This window comes from Eleutherodactylus coqui, chromosome 3 (assembly GCF_035609145.1).
Source record: "Eleutherodactylus coqui strain aEleCoq1 chromosome 3, aEleCoq1.hap1, whole genome shotgun sequence".
Classification (NCBI taxonomy): Eukaryota; Metazoa; Chordata; class Amphibia; order Anura; family Eleutherodactylidae; genus Eleutherodactylus; species Eleutherodactylus coqui.
The window spans coordinates 32,462,911-32,482,645 of NC_089839.1; the positions used below are offsets into that span (position 1 = coordinate 32,462,911).

General features: G+C 49.4%; 1 protein-coding gene across 1 annotated transcript in view; it reads left to right on the forward strand.

Moving 5' to 3' along the window:
• The window catches only part of PCSK2 (proprotein convertase subtilisin/kexin type 2), a 208,000-nt gene extending 188,853 nt beyond the window's left edge, over positions 1-19,147 (forward strand). The window contains exons 11-12 of the mRNA XM_066595463.1: positions 89-316; positions 16,981-19,147. Of these exons, the coding sequence (XP_066451560.1) occupies positions 89-316; positions 16,981-17,473 (721 nt within the window). The 3' untranslated portion in view covers positions 17,474-19,147. The remainder of the gene's footprint in view (positions 1-88; positions 317-16,980) is intronic.
• The last annotated feature ends 588 nt before the right edge of the window (positions 19,148-19,735 follow it).

A 19,735-nucleotide genomic window follows, 5' to 3' on the forward strand; every position in this document is an offset into this window, starting at 1 on the left:
TAGTAAGGAAATTGACATGTATCTGTAGTTTAATATCTGATTTATCTAATGTTCCTTCAATATTGTAATGTACCTTGTCTTATAATAGCCCAGATCTCACGTGGAGAGATTTACAACACCTAACAGTACTAACATCTAAAAGAAACCAGCTTCATGATGAAGTTCATAAGTGGAGGAGGAATGGTGTTGGCTTGGAGTTTAACCACTTGTTCGGCTATGGTGTTCTTGATGCCGGTTCCATGGTTAAGATGGCACGAGAATGGAAAACTGTGCCTGAGAGATTTCATTGTATTGGAGGGACAGTACAAGAGCCAAGGTAAGTTTCTTAATCATTTTGTATTTGGCTTTTCAGGTGCCTCACTTGAACTGTCTACCAGAAGTCTTCTTCAGGTTGGGGTTCTCCATAATTATGTTTCGTGACAATGTCAGTGAAATATCAATCAAAGTAAGGCCACTTTCACATTCGATATTTCACTACATTCTCAGTTCCCTCCTTAGGGTTCTTTCAGGTACGTAGAAAAAAACAGAATGTGAAAGTAGCCGGAGGTTGATATAGTCCCAACCAGAGCCGTGACTATAGGGGATGCAGAGGATGCAGTTGCACCCGGGCTGAGCAGCCTTAGGGGTCTCATAAGGCCTCTCTTTTCCATATAGGGAGCCCAATACTATGAATAAAGCATTATAATTTAGGGCCCTGTTACAGATTTTGCATTGGAGCCTAGGAGCTTCAAGTTACGCCTCTGGTCCCAACAGCTAGGAATGAGCTCTTTCATAGGTTTTGCTAATGTACATTCATTTCCTAGTAGTAGAACAGCCACCTCTCCAATGGAATACCAAAATGTTACTCACTAATTCCTAACATCAATGAGGTCTTCGACAATTGTATCTCTTCGTTTTGAGATGTCATGTAAACTAAGTATATATATATCTTCTCAGCATCTCCTGCTCTATATAATGCTGCCTGCAGATGAGACACCATGTTCAATGTGTTAGGTTCTCTTTAACTATTGAAGGGGTTGTCTGAGATAAAAAGAAGTTTTTTTCCAAAGGGGTCCCCCAATGTAAAACCATAATAAAGAGCTCATACTTACCTATCTCTACTTGTCCTCTGCTGGAAGCTCTAGGTCTCTATGCTGACATAATCTTTGCAGACTGCAGTCAGCCTGACCAATCTTGTTAACAGGCTCCTGCAGCCAATGACAGAGCTCAGTGATCCTCGCCAAGCTCTGTCATTAGCTGCAGTGTTAAGTTTATGGGATGGCTTAGGCTGACTGCAGCCTATAAGCAAACAACCTGGAGACACCAGCTGGGGACAAGTGGGGAGGATAAGTATGAGCTCTATATTATGTTCACATACTGGAGGATCCCTTTGCAAAAACTGTTTATCTCTGACAATACCTTTAACAATGGGAGCCACATCCATGCTTTCATATAGAGTATGGATTGCTTACATATAGATTGGAAGACATCTACATCCTTGCAGTTGCAACTATGGGCAGTGCTCGCACATAGCTATGGTCCCTGAAAGCCTCTCGAAGGCTCTCTTGGTGAAGTTGATCGGCCATGATGCATTGGCAGACTGGGTTTTTCGTGTTCAGCTTCTCCTAGCTGTCCATTTCACTTATTTAGCAGATACATGGATATGCAGTGCTGTACATTACCGTACAGGAAGCTATAGGGGTGCTCTTCGCCTTTATGGACTTTAAGATCACAACTTGACACAACACAGCAGTACCAAAACATTTGCTTGAAGTGGTTTTCCAGACACAAATCCTATTGATGACCAATGCTCGAGGGTTCGTTTCGAGTAACGAACCCCATTGAAGTCAATGGGCGACCCGAGCATTTTTGTATATCGCCGATGCTCGCTAAGGTTTTCATTTGTGAAAATCTGGGCAATTCAAGAAAGTGATGCGAACGACACAGAAACGGATAGGGCAGGCGAGGGGCTACATGTTGGGCTGCATCTCAAGTTCACAGGTCCCACTATTAAGCCACAATAGCGGCAAGAGTGGGGCCCCCCCCTCCCAACAATTTTTACTTCTGAAAAACCCTAATTAGCAATGCATACCTTAGCTAAGCACCACACTACCTCCAACAAAGCACAATCACTGCCTGCATGACACTCCGCTGCCACTTCCCCTGGGTAACATGCTGCCCAACCCCCCCCCCCCCCGCACAACCCAGTGTCCACAGCGCACACCAAAGTGTCTCTGCGCAACCTTCAGCTGCCCTCATGCCACACGCTGGCCTCATAGCCACACCACCTTCATGTCTATTTATAAGTGCGTCTGCCATGAGGAGGAACCGCAGGCACACACTGCAGAGGGTTGGCACGGCCAGGCAGCGACCCTCTTTAAAAGGGGCGGGGCGATAGCCCATAATGCTGTACAGAAGCAATGAGAAATCCAATCCTGTGCCACCTCCATCAGGAGCTGCAAACGTGGGCATAGCAATGGGGAACCCATGTGCCACACACTATTCATTCTGTCAAGGTGTCTGCATGCCCCAGTCAGACCGGGGTTTCTTATAAATAGTCACAGGCAGGTACAACTCCGCAATGGGAATTCCGTGTGCACTCACAGCATGGGTGGCTCCCTGGAACCCACCGGCTGTACATAAATGTATCCCATTGCAGTGCCCATCACAGCTGAGGTAACGTCCGATTAAATGCAGGTGGTCTTCGGCCCACACTGCATGCCCCAGTCAGACTGGGGTTCTTTAGAAGTGGACACATGGAGTTACAACTCCATGTGGACCGACAGCATGGGTGGGTCCCTGGAAGCCACCGGCGGTACATAAATATATCCCATTGCAGTGCCCATCACAGCTGAGGTAACGTCAGGTTTAATGCAGGTGGGCTTCGACCCACACTACATGCCCCAGTCAGACTGGGGTTCTTTAGAAGTGGACACATGGAGTTACAACTCCGTGTGGACCGACAGCATGGGTGGGTCCCAGGAAGCCACCGGCGGTACATAAATATATCCCATTGCAGTGCCCATCACAGCTGAGGTAACGTCAGGTTTAATGCAGGTGGGCTTCGGCCCACACTGCATGCCCCAGTCAGACTGGGGTTCTTTAGAAGTGGACACATGGAGTTACAACTCTGTGTGGACCGACAGCATGGGTGGGTGCCAGGAAGCCACCGGCGGTACATAAATATATCCCATTGCAGTGCCCATCACAGCTGAGGTAACGTCAGGTTTAATGCAGGTGGGCTTCGGCCCACACTGCATGCCCCAGTCAGACTGGAGTTCTTTAGAAGTGGACACATGGAGTTACAACTCCGTGTGGACCGACAGCATGGGTGGGTCCCAGGAAGCCACCGGCGGTACATAAATATATCCCATTGCGGTGCATATCACAGCTGAGGTAACGTCAGGTTTAATGCAGGTGGGCTTCGGCCCACACTGCATGCCCCAGTCAGACTGGGGTTCTTTAGAAGTGGACACATGCAGTTACAACTCCGTGTGGACCGACAGCATGGGTGGGTCCCAGGAAGCCACCGGCGGTACATAAATATATCCCATTGCAGTGCCCTACTCAGCTGAGGTAACGATCAGCTTTAATGCAGGTGGGCTAAAAATTACTAGGATTACACTGTAGGCGAGGGCCCAAAAAATTGGTGTACCAACAGTACTAATGTACCTCAGAAAAATTGCCCATGCCCAACCAAGAAGGCAGGTGAATCCCATTAATCGCTTTGGTTAATGTGGCTTAATTTGTAACTAGGCCTGTAGGCAGCCCAGTTAAAATAAAAATTGGTTCAGGTGCAAGTTTCAACGCTTTATTGAATTGAGAATTGAAACGTATACACATTGTTTACTAAAGTCATATGACTGAGCCTTGTGGGCCTAAGAAAAATTGCCCGTTCGGCGTGATTACGTGAGGTTTCAGGAGGAGGAGCAGGAGGAGGAGGATGAATATAATACACAGATTGATGAAGCTAAGAGGTCCCCGTTTTTGATGGTGATAGAGAACGATGCTTCCATCCGCGGGTGCAGCCTACGTATTGTTTAGGTATCGCTGCTGTCCGCTGGTGGAGAAGAGAACTCTGGGGAAATCCAGGCTTTGTTCATCTGAATGATTGTAAGCCTGTCGGCACTGTCGGTTGACAGGCGGGTACGCTTATCAGTGATGATTCCCCCAGCCGCACTAAACACCCTCTCTGACAAGACGCTAGCCGCAGGACAAGCAAGCACCTCCAGGGCATACAGCGCTAGTTCAGGCCACATGTCCAGCTTCGACACCCAGTAGTTGTAGGGGGCAGAGGCGTCACGGAGTACGGTCGTGCGATCGGCTACGTACTCCCTCACCGTCCTTTTACAGTGCTCCCGCCGACTCAGCCTTGACTGGGGAGCGGTGACACAGTCTTGCTGGGGAGCCATAAAGCTGTCAAAGGCCTTGGACAGTGTTCCCCTGCCTGTGCTGTACATGCTGCCTGATCTCCGCGCCTCCCCTGCTACCTGGCCCCCGGAACTGCACCTTCTGCCACTAGCGCTGTCAGATGGGAATTTTACAATCAGTTTGTACGCCAGGGTCCTGTGGTATAGCATCACTCTCGAACCCCTTTCCTCTTCGGGTATGAGAGTGGAAAGGTTCTCCTTATACCGTGGGTCGAGCAGTGTGTACACCCAGTAATCCGTAGTGGCCAGAATGCGTGTAACACGAGGGTCACAAGAAAGGCATCCTAACATGAAGTCAGCCATGTGTACCAGGGTACCTGTACACAACACATGGCTGTCCTCACTCGGAAGATCACTTTCAGGATCCTCCTCCTCCTCAGGCCATACACGCTGAAAGGATGACAGGCAAGCAGCATGGGTACCCTCAGCAGTGGGCCATGCTGTCTCTTCCCCCTCCTCCTCATGCTCCACCCCCTCCTCCTTAACGCGCTGAGATATAGACATGAGGGTGCTCTGACTATCCAGCGACATACTGTCTTCCCCCGCCTCCGTTTCCGAGCGCAAAGCGTTTGCCTTTATGCTTTGCAGGGAACTTCTCAAGAGGCATAGCAGAGGAATGGTAACGCTAATGATTGCAGCATCGCCGCTCACCATCTGGGTAGACTCCTCAAAGTTTCCAAAGACCTGGCAGATGGCTGCCAACTAGGCCCACTCTTCTGTAAAGAATTGAGGAGGCTGACTCCCACTACGCTGCCCATGTTGGAGTTGGTATTCCACTATAGCTCTACGCTGCTCATAGAGCCTGGCCAACATGTGGAGTGTAGAGTTCCACCGTGTGGGCACGTCGCACAGCAGTCGGTGCACTGGCAGATTAAACCGATGTTGCAGGGTGCGCAGGGTGGCAGCGTCCATCTTGGACTTGTGGAAATGTGCGCTGAGCCGGCGCACCTTTCCGAGCACATCTGACAAGCGTGGGTAGCTTTTCAGAAACCGCTGAACCACCAAATTAAAGACGTGGGCCAGGCATGGCACGTGCATGAGGCTGCCGAGCTGCAGAGCCGCCACCAGGTTACGGCCGTTGTCACACTCGACCATGCCCGGTTGGAGGCTCAGCGGCGAAAGCCAGCGGTCGGTCTCCTCTGTCAGACCCTGCAGCAGTAGTTCGTGGGCCGTGGGCCTCTTCTCTCCTAAGCTGAGTAGTTTCAGCACGGCCTGCTGACGCTTAGCCACCGCTGTGCTGCCACGCCGCACGACACCGACTGCTGGTGGCGTGCTGCTGCTGACACATCTTGATTGCGAGACAGAGGTTGCGTAGGAGGAGGAGGAGGAGGGTGGATTAGTGGAGGAAGCATACACCGCCGCAGATACCAGCACCGAGCTGGGGCCCGCAATTTTGGGGGTGGGTAGGACGTGAGCGGTCCCAGGCTCTGACTCGGTCCCAGCTTCCACTAAATTCACCCAATGTGCCGTCAGGGAGATATAGTGGCCCTGCCTGCCTGTGCTTGTCCACGTGTCTGTTGTTAAGTGGACCTTGGCAGTAACCGCGTTGGTGAGGGCGCATACAATGTTGCGGGAGACGTGGTCGCGCAGGGCTGGGACGGCACATCGGGAAAAGTAGTGGCGACTGGGAACCGAGTAGCGCGGGGCCGCCGCCATCATGTTTTTGAAAGCCTCCATTTCCACAAGCCTATACGGCAGCATCACCAGGCTGATCAATTTGGCTATTTGCACGTTTAACGCTTGAGCGTGCGGGTGCGTGGCTGCGTACTTGCGCTTGCGCTCAAACACTTGCGCTAGCGACGGCTGGACAGTGTGCTGAGAGACATTGCTGGATGGGGCCGAGGACAGCGGAGGTGAGGGTGTGGGTGCAGGTCGGGAGACGGTCGTGCCTGTGTTCTGAGAGGGGGGTTGGATCTCAGTGGCAGGTTGGGGCACAGGGGGAGAGGCAGTGGTGCAAACCGGAGGTGGTGAACTGCCTTCGTCCCACCTTGTGGGGTGCTTGGCCATCATATGCCTGCGCATGCTGGTGGTGGTGAGGCTGGTAATGGTGGCTCCCTGGCTGATCTTGGCGCGACAAACCTTGCACACCACAGTTCGTCGGTCGTCTGCACTCTCAGTGAAAAAATGCCACACCTTTGAGCACCTCGGCCTCTGCAGGATGGCATGGCGCGAGGGGGCGCTTTGGGAAACAGTTGGTGGATTATTCGGTCTGGCCCTGCCTCTACCCCTGGACACCGCACTGCCTCTTGCAACCTGCCCTGCTGCTGCCCTTGCCTCCCCCTCTGAAGACCTGTCCTCAGTAGGCTTAGCAAACCAGGTGGGGTCAGTCACCTCATCGTCCTGCTGCTCTTCCTCCGAATCTTCTGTGCGCTCCTCCCTCGGACTTACTGCAATTACTACTACCTGAGTGATAGACAACTGTGTCTCATCGTCGTCCTCCTCCTCACCCACTGAAAGCTCTTGAGACAGTTGCCGGAAGTCCCCAGCCTCATCCCCCGGACCCCGGGAACTTTCCAAAGGTTGGGCATCGGTCACGACAAACTCCTCCGGTGGGAGAGGAACCATTGCTGCCCATTCTGGGCAGGGGCCCGAGAACAGTTCCTGGGAGTCTGCCTGCTCCTCAGAATGTGTCATTGTAATGGAGGGAGGAGGCTGGGAGGAAGGAGGAGCAGCAGCCAGAGGATTCAGAGTTGCAGCAGTGGACGGCGTAGAACTCTGGGTGGTCGATAGATTGCTGGATGCACTTTCTGCCATCCACGACAGGAACTGCTCACACTGCTCATTTTCTAATAAAGGTCTACTCCGTGGACCCATTAATTGTGAGATTAATCTGGGGACGCCAGAAACGTGCCTCTCTCCTAATCCCGCAGCAGTCGGCTGCGATACACCTGGATCAGGAGCTCGGCCTGTGCCCACACCCTGACTTGGGCCTCCGCATCCTCGCCCGCATCCACGTCATCTAGGCCTACCCCTACCCCTCAGCATGGTGTATTACCCGTAGTGCATAAACAGAACGCTGTAATTAAATGTGTCGCTTATTGGCCTGTGGTTGCAGGCTGACTTCGCTTACAGAACGCACAGCAGAGCCAGGAAAGAATTTTGCGCAAGCCTGTAGTGAGACGTAGGTGCGTATGACTGAGCTAGTGGAATTCAAAGCGCAGAAGCAGTCAAGTGTCCAAAGGCCAGTAGTAGGCCTTAAGTATTTTGCTTCTATTTTTTTAAAGGCTGAGCTAAGACAGCAGACAGATACTGTAGGCAGCATATATATGTATACTGTTTCCCTCTGGACGGGATGACGGCGGTGATGTAACGGACAACGCAGAGCCAGGAAAGAATTTTGCGCAAGCCTGCTGTAACACTTAGCTGCGTATTAATTAGGACTACTACCCCCAGCAGAGACGCAGTACACTCAAAACGGTCACAGGCAGCCCAAATAGATTTTTTTTTCCCACATTTTTTGGAAAAAGCCCACTGCCTATATAGACAGTATATCTCTTTCCCTGCCTCACCAGTACTGGCCCTATACTATGTACAATGACTGCAGACTGAGGACGCAATGCTCTGCACGCCATATATACAAAAAAAAAAAAAAGTGCAACACTGCTAAAAGCAGCCTCAACAGTACTGCACACAGTCAGATGTGGCCCTAAGAAGGACCGTTGGGGTTCTTTAAGCCTAAAATAACTCCTAACGCTCTCCCTATAGCAGCAGCAGCATCAGCAGCACTGTCCCTGATCTCTGTCAGAATGCATCTGTGGCAAGCCGCGGGCGGGGCTGATTTAAATACTCAGGTGACACCTGATCTCCCCAGCCACTCACTGCAGAGGGGTGGTATAGGGCTGGAACATCACAGGAGGAAGTTGTAATGCCTTCCCTGTCTTTCTATTGGCCAGAAAAGCGTGCAAATGTCTCAGAGATTAAAGTGAAAGTAACTCGAACATCTCGTGGTGCTCGTCTCGAGTAACGAGCATCTCGAACACCCTAATACTCGAACGAGCATCAAGCTCGGACGAGTACGTTCGCTCATCTCTAGTCATCAATAGTTGATCGGCTGGGGTCTACTGCTCAGTCCACCCAATCAGCTGAGTGAGAGCATGCTGTCAGTGCGGCCATATACAGAGGTCAGTACGTAAGCTGCTGCTCTGACCCCTGTGTAGTGGCAGGCACTTGTAACTGCAAGCTGGGGTCTCACTGAAATCAATGGGAGCTGCGCCTTAAATTACAAGCGTCGGCTACTAGACAAGAGTCATAGCAGCAGCTTCCGCTCTGACCTTTGTCATGTCCCCACTAGGCTGATTGGCCGGGATCACAAGTGGCATACCTCAGCCAATAAAGGGTGAAGAGGGGTGTCGTCTCTCCTTAAGGAGAACACCCAAAAAGTGTGCGGAGACACCTAGCGGGTGAGTGGGTCGGGATGGCATTGTCTCTCCCCAAGTAGAGCACCCAGAAGAGGTGTGAGAAGACACCTGGGAGGTGAGTGAGGAGATTACATACAGCCATGCATGCTCCTCTTGGTAATTTATGCAAATAACGAAGATGGATCCCAATCATTGTTATAAAGACCTGTATAAGGGGTCTGACATTGATTTGAAGGAATGCTGCCATCCAATAGGTGGCGCTGCAGAGGTATTGTTCCATCTTCCTTATTAGCCAATCATTTATTAATGACCTATCCTGAGGTGATCAATAGGATTTGTGCCTTTAAATTGTTTTAGTGAAGTTATATCTTATAAACCTGTATTAGTTACTCTGAGGAAGAAAAATCCTGGCTCCGGGGAATGGCACTGCAGCTTCCATTAACATTTGATTCAGTCATACTTTGGATAATTGTTTTCTCCCCTCGTAGACTTGCTGAACAGCTTCTATATATAGTCTCCTCATCATCCTCTGTTGTGCATCTTGGCAACCCTGTCAATTAGCACAGAGACGCCGGGCAGCCTTCACTGTTTGCTACCAAGATTGTCAGCAGCCGCATTAATATTTGAAATGCTTTATTTTGCCGTGTCATTGCCGGGATTATAAATAGGAAAACATTTTGTGGTTCGGAGGATTATACTCCAAGCCATACAATGTCTAACCTGTAATTATGTGTCAAATGCTCAATGTCTGTAATAACCTCTCAGGAAAATAATAAGGCAAACAGAAGAAAAGTGTCCGTACAATGCAGGAGCGGCATGATAGAATGATGTGCGGTGTGGAAGAGGATGAAGAGCCGACAAGGAAGAACTGAAGGGTTCCCAAAGATAAGGCCACGTGGACGTTACCATTAGGCCGCTTTCACGTGGGCGATGGAAACACACGATTTTCTCGCGATGCGACAGTGCTACAAATCGCATGTATGTGAAGCCCGTGCTTTCCAACGGGTTCCTTCCCATTAGCGATGTTTTGTAGGCTGCTACATTGCGAGAAAAAAATTGCACGATTTGCGATGTTTTGTAGCCCGATTCACCATGGAGCCTTCCTTTGTGTTGCATCGCATCGTGGTTTTCGTGCCGTGTGATGCAACTTTTACAGTAGAAAGTCCTAACAGGCGCTGTCCGCTCTGCCAAACGTCTCCTCCCAAAGCTCCGTCACATTTGACAGGAGTCTTCAGCAAGCTCTTCCTGGTTTGGAAGTTCAAAACCCCACCTCCAGGAAGCACTCCAGGATTGTCTCAGCCAATCACTGCAGTGCTCGATGAACCAATCACAGCCATTGCATTGAATTACTGTGATTGGTTCATCGAGCGCTGCATTGATCAGCCGAGCCGCGACACTCGAAAACCAATCAGAGCAAGCGCGTCCTGGAGGCTGGATTTTTGAACCTTCTGACCAGACTACAAACAAGACAACTAGCACTCAAATTATCGCTGGAGATGGTCGTGACAGCAAGTTGTTAACTAGAGATGAGCGAACGTACTCGTCCGAGCTTGATACTTGTTTGAGTATTAGCGTGTTCGAGATGCTCGTTACTAGAGGCGAGTACCACGCGATGTTCGAGTTACTTTCACTTTCATCTCTGAGACGTTAGTGCGCTTTTCTGGCAAATAGAAAGACAGGGAAGGCATTACAACTTCCCCCTGCGACGTTCAAGCTCTATACCACCCCCCTGCAGTGAGTGGCTGGCGAGATCAGGTGTCACCGAGTATATAAATCGGCCCCTCCCGCGGCTCGCCACAGATGCATTCTGACATAGTTCAGGGAAAGTGCTGTCTTGCTGGAGTTGCTATAGGGAGAGTGTTAGGAGTTATTTTAGGCTTCAAGAACCCCAACAGTCCTTCTTGGGGCCACATCTAACCGTGTGCAGTAGTGAGGAGGCTGCTTTTTGCAGTGTTGCACTTTTTTTTTTTTTTTGGATATCGGCCGTGCAGAGCATTGCGTCCTGCAGTAATTTTACATTGTCCAGGGCCAGTAGTGGTGAGGCAGGGACAGAAGACATATTTAGTGTATATAGGCAGTGGGCCTTTCCAAAAACATTTGGGAAAAAAAATCTATTTGGGCTGCCTGTGACCGTCCTCAGTGTACTGGGTCTCTGCTGGGGGTAGTTGTCCTAATTCATACGCAGCCAGCTAAGTGTTACAGCAGGCTTGCGCAAAATTCTTTCCTGGCTCTGCTGTGCGTTCCGTAAACGAAGTCAGCCTCCAACCACAGGCCAATAAGCGGCACATTTAATTACAGCGTTCTGTTTCTGCACTACTGGTAATACAGCATGCTGAGGGGTAGGGGTAGGCCTAGAGGACGTGGACGCGGGCGAGGACGCGGAGGCCCAAGTCAGGGTGTGGGCACAGGCCGAGCCAGTGTGGTGGCCAGGGGTAGAGACAGGGCCAGACCGAATAATCCACCAACTGTTTCCCAAAGCGCCCCCTCGCGCCATGCCACCCTGCAGAGGCCAAGGTGCTCTACGGTGTGGCAGTTTTTCACAGAGACGCCTGACGACCGACGAACAGTGGTGTGCAACCTTTGTCGCACCAAGATCAGCTGGGGAGCCACCACCACCAGCATGCGCAGGCATATGATGGCCAAGCACCCCACAAGGTGGGACGAAGGCCGTTCACCGCCTCCGGTTTGCACCGCTGCCTCTCCCCCTGTGCCCCAACCTGCCACTGAGATCCGACCCCCCTCTGAGGACACAGGCACGAGTGCCTACTGGCCTGCACCCACACCCTCACCTCCACTGTCCTCGGCCCCATCCAGCAATGTCTGTCAGCGCAGCGTCCAGACGTCGCTAGTGCAACTGTTTGAGCGCAAGCGCAAATACGCCGCCACGCACCTGCACGCTCAAGCGTTAAACGTGCACATAGCCAAATTGATCAGCCTGAAGATGCTGCCGTATAGGCTTGTGGAAACGGAGGCTTTCAAAAGCATGATGGCGGCAGCAGCCCCGCGTTACTCGATTCCCAGTCGCCACTACTTTTCCCGATGTGCCGTCCCAGCCCTGCACGACCACGTCTCCCGCAACATTGTACGCGCCCTCACCAACGCGGTTACTGCCAAGGTCCACTTAACAACGGACACGTGGACAAGCACAGGCAGGCAGGGCCACTATATCTCCCTGACGGCACATTGGGTGAATTTAGTGGAGGCTGGGACAGAGTCAGAGCCTGGGACCGCTCACGTCCTACCCACCCCCAAAATTGCGGGCCCCAGCTCGGTGCTGGTATCTGCGACGGTGTATGCTTCCTCCACTAAACCACCCTCCTCCTCCTCCTCCAACGCAACCTCTGTCTCGCAGTCAAGATGTGTCAGCAGCAGCACGTCGCCAGCAGTCGGTGTCGCGCGGCGTGGCAGCACAGCGGTGGGCAAGCGTCAGCAGGCCGTGCTAAAACTACTTAGCTTAGGAGAGAAGAGGCACACGGCCCACGAACTGCTGCAGGGTCTGACAGAGCAGACTGACCGCTGGCTTTCGCCGCTGAGCCTCCAACCGGGCATGGTCGTGTGTGACAACGGCCGTAACCTGGTGGCGGCTCTGCAGCTCGGCAGCCTCACGCACGTGCCATGCCTGGCCCATGTCTTTAATTTGGTGGTTCAGCGCTTTCTGAAAAGCCACCCACACTTGTCATACCTGCTCGGAAAGGTGCGCCGGGTCAGCGCACATTTCCGCAAGTCCAAGACGGACGCTGCCACCCTGCGCACCCTGCAACATCGGTTTAATCTGCCAGTGCACCGACTGCTGTGCGACGTTCCCACATGGTGGAACTCTACGCTCCACATGTTGGCCAGACTCTATGAGCAGCGTAGAGCTATAGTGGAATACCAACTCCAACATGGGCGGCGTAGTGGGAGTCAGCCTCCTCAATTATTTACAGAAGAGTGGGCCTGGTTGGCAGCCATCTGCCAGGTCCTTGGAAACTTTGAGGAGTCTACCCAGATGGTGAGCGGGGATGCTGCAATCATTAGCGTCACCATTCCTCTGCTATGCCTCTTGAGAAGTTCCCTGCAAAGCATAAAGGCAGATGCTTTGCACTCGGAAACGGAGGCGGGGGAAGACTGTATGTCGCTGGATAGTCAGAGCACCCTCATGTCTATATCTCAGCGCGTTGAGGAGGAGGGGGAGGACCATGAGGAGGAGGGGGAAGAGACAGCTTGGCCACTGCTGAGGGTACCCATGCTGCTTCCCTGTCATCCTTTCAGCGTGTATGGCCTGAGGAGGAGGAGGAGGATCCTGAAAGTGATCTTCCTAGTGAGGACAGCCATGTGTTGCGTACAGGTACCCTGGCACACATGGCTGACTTCATGTTAGGATGCCTTTCTCGTGACCCTCGCGTTACACGCATTCTGGCCACTACGGATTACTGGGTGTACAAACTGCTCGACCCATGGTATAAGGAGAACCTTTCCACTCTCATACCCGAAGAGGAAAGGGGTTCGAGAGTGATGCTATACCACAGGACCCTGGCGGACAAACTGATGGTAACATTCCCATCCGACAGCGCTAGTGGCAGAAGGTGCAGTTCCGAGGGCCAGGTAGCAGGAGAGGCGCAGAGATCAGGCAGCATGTACAGCGCAGGCAGGGGAACACTCTCCAAGGCCTTTGCCAGCTTTATGGCTCCCCAGCAAGACTGTGTCACCGCTCCCCAGTCAAGGCTGAGTTGGCGGGAGCACTGTAAAAGGATGGTGAGGGAGTACGTAGCCGATCGCACGACCGTCCTCGGTGACGCCTCTGCCCCCTACAACTACTGGGTGTCGAAGCTGGACACGTGGCCTGAACTCGCGCTGTATGCCCTGGAGGTGCTTGCTTGTCCTGCGGCTAGCGTCTTGTCAGAGAGGGTACCCGCCTGTCAACCGACAGTGCCGACAGGCTTACACTCATCAAGATGAACAAAGCCTGGATTTCCCCAGACTTCTCTTCTCCACCAGCGGACAACAGCGATACCTAAGCAATACGTAGGCTGCACCCGCGGATGGAAGCATCGTTCTCTATGACTATCAAAAACGCTGACCTTTTTGCTTCATCAATCTGTGTATTCTATTCATCCTCCTCCTCCTGCTGCTCCTCCTGAAACCTCACATAATCACACCGAACGGGCAATTTTTCTTAGGCCCACAAGGCTCAGTCATATAATTTTTGTAAACAATTTTTACATGTTTCAATGCTCATTAAAGCGTTGAAACTTGCACCTGAACCAATTTTTATTTCAACTGGGCTGCCTCCAGGCCTAGTTACCAATTAAGCCACATTAACCAAAGCGATTAATGGGTTTCACCTGCCCTCTTGGTTGGGCATGGGCAATTTTTCTGAGGTACATTAGTACTGTTGGTACACCAATTTTTTTGGGCCCTCGCCTACAGTGTAATCCAATTAATTTTTTGCCCACCTGCATTAAAGCTGACGTTACATCAGCTGTGCTGGGCACTGCAATGGGATATATTTATGTACCGCCAGTGGCTTCCTGGGACTCACCCATGCTGTCGGTCCACATGGACTTCCCATTAGGGAGATGTACGTGCCTGTGTATACTTATAAAAAACTCGAGCCTGACTGGGGCATGCAGTTTGGGCCGAAGCCCACCTGCATTTAATCAGACGTTAGCTCTGCTGTCCAGGGCACTGCAACGGGATACATTTAGCGGGTGGGTTCCAGGGAGCCACCCATGCTATGGGTGCACACGGAATTCCCATTGCGGAGTTGTACCTGCCTGTGACTATTTATAAAAAAACGCAGTCTGACTGGGGCATGCAGACACCTTGACAGAATGAATAGTATGTGGCACATAGGTTCCCCATTGCTATGCCCACGTGTGCAGCTCCTGATGGCGGTGGCACAGGATTATATTTCTCATTGCTTCTGTACAGCATTGTGGGCTATCGTCCTGCCCCTTTTAAAGAGGGTCGCTGCCTAGCCATGCCAACCCTCTGCAGTGTGTGCCTGCAGTTCCTCCTCATGGCAGACGCACTTATAAATAGAGATGAGGGTGGCGTGACATGAAGGCAGCTGAAGGCTGCGCAGGGACACTTTGGTGTGTGCTGTGGACACAGGGTTGTGCGGGGGGGGGGGGGGGGTTGGTCAGCATGTAACCCAGGAGAAGTGGCAGCGGAGTGTCATGCAGGCAGTGATTGTGCTTTGTTGGAGGTAGTGTGGTGCTTAGCTAAGGTATGCATTGCTAATGAGGGCTTTTCAGAAGTAAAAGTTTTTGGGAGGGGGGGGGCCCACTCTTGCCGCTATTGTGGCTTAATAGTGGGACCTGTGAACTTGAGATGCAGCCCAACATGTAGCCCCTCGCCTGCCCTATCCGTTGCTGTGTTGTTCCCATCACTTTCTTGAATTGCCCAGATTTTCACAAATGGAAACCTTAGCGAGCATCGGCGATATACAAAAATGCTCGGGTCGCCCATTGACTTCAATGGGGTTCGTTACTCGAAACGAACCCTCGAGCATCGCGAAAATTTCGTCTCGAGTAACGAGCACCCAAGCATTTTGGTGCTCGCTCATCTCTATTGTTAACATATGAGTATTTGTGCTCTTACACAGATTGTTGTTCACTTGCTGCAAAGTTGTTGACTAGTTGTTGAAAGGCAGCAATTACCTGTTTACGCCAGACGGTAATTAATCAACCAGCGACTATTTGTAAATCACAGACTAAAATGTAACTTTTATTTATTACTGATTTAAAAAAGAGAAGATACAAGTGGAGGTAATGTTCCTACACGCTCTGGTCTGGAGACAGATTATTGTCCTGTATCTGCAGAGTCACTTCAATGCTTCACTATCTGACAAAAGAGGAAAGCTGGGGGGAATGGTACCCAACCGCCACCCCCCCCCCCCCACCTCCCCCCTCCCCACAAAGAAATTCTGCATTCTTTTTGTTTTTACTGCATTCACCATTCGGTAATGTGATCATTTTCTTACCTGGATCAGCACGATCACCGCAATACCAAGTTTATTTAGATTTTTTTTTATCTTTTATTGCTTTAGCACAGTTACACCACTTTTTAAAGAAAAACTACTTAATCTGCATCACCGGATTATAAGATCTGTAACCTTTTTCTTTTTCTGGTAACAGAGCTCTGTGCAGTCTTGTTTCTTGTGGGAAGAGTTGCAGTTTTTATTGATACCAGCTTGGGGTACATGTGACTTTTGGAATACTTTTTATTGCATTTTTTGAGTAGTGAACAGAGCAAAAAGAGCATTTCTGGCATTACTTTTTAAAATTCTTTTTGTAGCGGGATAAATCATAATATTTTTATTGTCTGGGTGGTTAATGTTGTATTACAGTTGCGAACATAGTAATACCTATTACGTTTGCTTTTTAAAACTTTTCTGTACTTTATCTATTTATAAAGGGGTTTTCGGGGAAAAAGGTGCTTTTTTAACTGGATTTTTAAAAATTAAACTTTATTGAACTTTTTCTGACACTATTCTTTAGTCCCTCAAAGGGACTATAAGATGTGTTTGTTTGATCACTAGGATAATACACTGCCTTACTATATTCTACACTAACTATACCAATGGCCTATTGGACTCTGCTGGAAGCGGGGTCTAATAGGTTGAATTGCATGGCAGGCACAAAGGCCTTTCTCATGCCTCCAGCTGCCATAGGAACCCATTGATACCTTGTGAGCTTTCTCCCCCTATCATCTGCTTACATACGGCAGTTGATATTGATTGTGGCAAATAAGGGGTTCATGTGGCGTAGAGTGTTAAGGCAGCAGAAATGCATTCTAAAGCTCTTGCTCACAACCTGAAGGTTGCGAGTAGCTGGCTCCAGGTTGACTCAACCTTCCATCCCTCCGAGATCAGTAAAATGAGTACCCAGCTTGGGGGGGGGGGGGGGTCATAAAAGAATTTCAGTCCAGAAGAGTATTGCAGTCTACCAACACAACAAAGCAGGAGAGACTCCTATACCACAACCATCTACCTTAGCAATTCGTCACTTAATGTCTTTTTCCAGCTCGACAAATTCCTCGGGTCCACCTCATCTTAGAGATATAGTAGAATAACAAAATAAAAGAAAATAGTACTTAACATAAAGCAGTTATAACTTTCACCCCCCTCCTTACAGTAGGACCAGCCCTTTAAGGTTGGCTACCAGTGATGAAGATGGATAAAGTGATGAGTCTTACATAACGTTGTTTTTATTCTGTTTTGTACACAGGAAAATACCTCCAGATGGAAAACTGATTCTCACCCTCACAACTGATGCATGCGAAGGGAAGGAAAACTTTGTACGATACCTTGAACATGTTCAGGCTGTAATAACTGTGAATTCTACAAGGCGCGGTGACCTGAACATCAATATGACATCACCAATGGGAACCAAGTCCATCTTGCTGAGTCGTCGTCCTAGGGATGATGATTCTAAAGTAGGGTTTGATAAATGGCCCTTCATGACCACACACACATGGGGGGAGGACCCAAGAGGTACTTGGGTTCTCGAGATTGGGTTTGTTGGGAGCATGCCACAGAAAGGTGTTCTGAAAGAATGGACCCTGATGCTGCATGGAACTCAAAGTGCCCCCTACATAGACCAAATAGTTAGAGATTATCAGTCAAAATTAGCTATGTCAAAGAAGGAAGAGCTGGAAGAGGAACTGGATGAGGCTGTGGAGAGAAGCCTGAAAAGTCTATTAAACAAAAGCAAAAACTAATGCTGTCCTGCATGTCTGTGTTATATTTTCCTTTCCTGATTTTTCTCTTTCTGACACTTTAAAGTGTAACTAAACTTTTCAAAAACTTTTAACATGTTATAGCTACATATCGAAAGTTTTGATTGTGGGGATCCGGTTGCTGAGTCCTCCACCAATCGCTAAAACTAACAGGCTGAAGTGCTCAGCCAAGTGCTGTGACTGTTCGGCTGCCATCGCGAGCGGTGTACAGACTCCTTAGGCTTTCAATGGAGCCGGTACACCGCCCCAAGCAGTGACGGAAACAGTCGGATTGGCATGGTGCTCAGATTAGTTTGTTTTAGCGATCAGTTGGGGGTCTCCGCACCTGGACCAATCAAAACTTATGACATGTCAAACTTTTTTAAAAAGTTTAGCTACCCTATAATCTCTGTATAGGATATTCCAGCTTCTTAGTATCATATGTTTTGAATATTTATAGCCATCTATTCCTTTATTTGGAATTGTTACCCCCTAATATGGACACGGACATGCACTGAGAACATGTTTTGTGTGCCAATCATTGTTTAATATAACCAAAATTAAAATTTGCATAACAAACTATAAGTGAAGGAAAGTGTACGGCCAACTATAAAAGTCGTAGAAAAGTACCTTAAATATTTTGTTGGTGGTTACTTCAGAAATGTTCCAGGGGTTCTCCAGGTCCAGCGTCCTTTGATATATCATTTAGACATTATAATTATAATTAAATCATTGGGATCTAAGATCTGTGAGGTCTAAAGGTTTCCATTTAGACAGGGTTGTCTCTCGAAAATTCACTAATGGCTGTGGATATGGCTCCTGAAATCCCAAGCAATCAGTTATCTGACTCGTCATATATTTGCCGTGTAGCAATCACTAATGGTAAATGTACTACAGCCTGGTCAGCCACATGAATGAGCAGAATCCGCCATAACAAGAGGGAACATCCCCTATGACATCCATATACCCTATTAGAACATATGTACATGGCTTGTCTTTATGAGGCAGTGCCTTTACTATCAAATACCGTAGATTAGCACTTAGAAAAACCAAACTATAAACTATTTAGGTGAGCCATTAAAAATGACACACATTGAGGCTTTAATCTTCAGGAAATTTCAATAAATTAGGATAGTTTGTAAAATTTTCTTAAAGGGGTTCTACTACAATCCACTTTTATCACCTATCCATGGGACAGGTGGTAAAAGTCTTACCGGGGCAGATCTCACTGTTGAGACCCCCACCGATCCCATGTCTCCCTCTTCTCGTCACTGTGGGCTCCATGCACCTATTCGTAATGATGTGGAGATTGGCTGTGCGCTTGTGGCCCCACTCCATTAATTTCTATGGGGCTGACAGAAATAGGCAAGTGCAAGTGCTTAGCTATCTCTAGCCACGAATGTGCAACCACCACTCCATTCAATCTCCAGCTTACCGCGGGGGGCTACAATGAGCCTACAGTGAGGAGGAGAGGAGGAAATGGGACCCTCTTTTTCGTAATCAGTGGTGGTCTCTATGGTGAGACCCCACAATCATGGATATGTGATAAAAGTTGATTGTGGTACAACCTCTTCATGAAAGACTTATATATAGGCAATGCAGACGTGTCCTCCATTACCTGTCCTCCAATTTTATTACATCGGTTGTCCGAGTTGTAAGATCTTGAGACAACCCCTTCCTCATGCAGTAAAACAACAGATAGTGATATGTTCACCTCACCCCGATTCTACAGTGTCCCGTGTTTCCAGCTGTAGTCCCGCCCACTTTATGGGACATCACAGGAGCCGTAGCCAATAAAAGAGCTCAACCATTGATCACTGAGCTATGTTATAAGCTGCAGCCCCTATGATGTCCCATAAGCCGGGCGGAACTGCAGCTGGAAGCAGAGACCAGAGCAGAGGACCGAACACTGGTGTGGGACACAGTGGGAGAGAGGAGAGGTAAGTATATCACAATTTATTATTTTACTGCATGGGGAAGGGATTGTCCCGAGATCTTACAACTTGAACAACCCCTTTAAATACTCCAATTTTTAATTAATCAAATTCAATTCATTAACAGACATGCTAGTCACGTCACAACCACTAGATGGCAACATCTAAAAATATATAGCATAGATATCTCCTGACAGAGTAACGCAACATCATGTTCTTTTTCCAAGCTGGACATCTCATGTCACACATCTCATTATATGTCAAACCATGAGGAAAGGTAATGAAGAACACATCTGTAAGTACAACCAGAAGATGCTAGTGGTTTTACCCC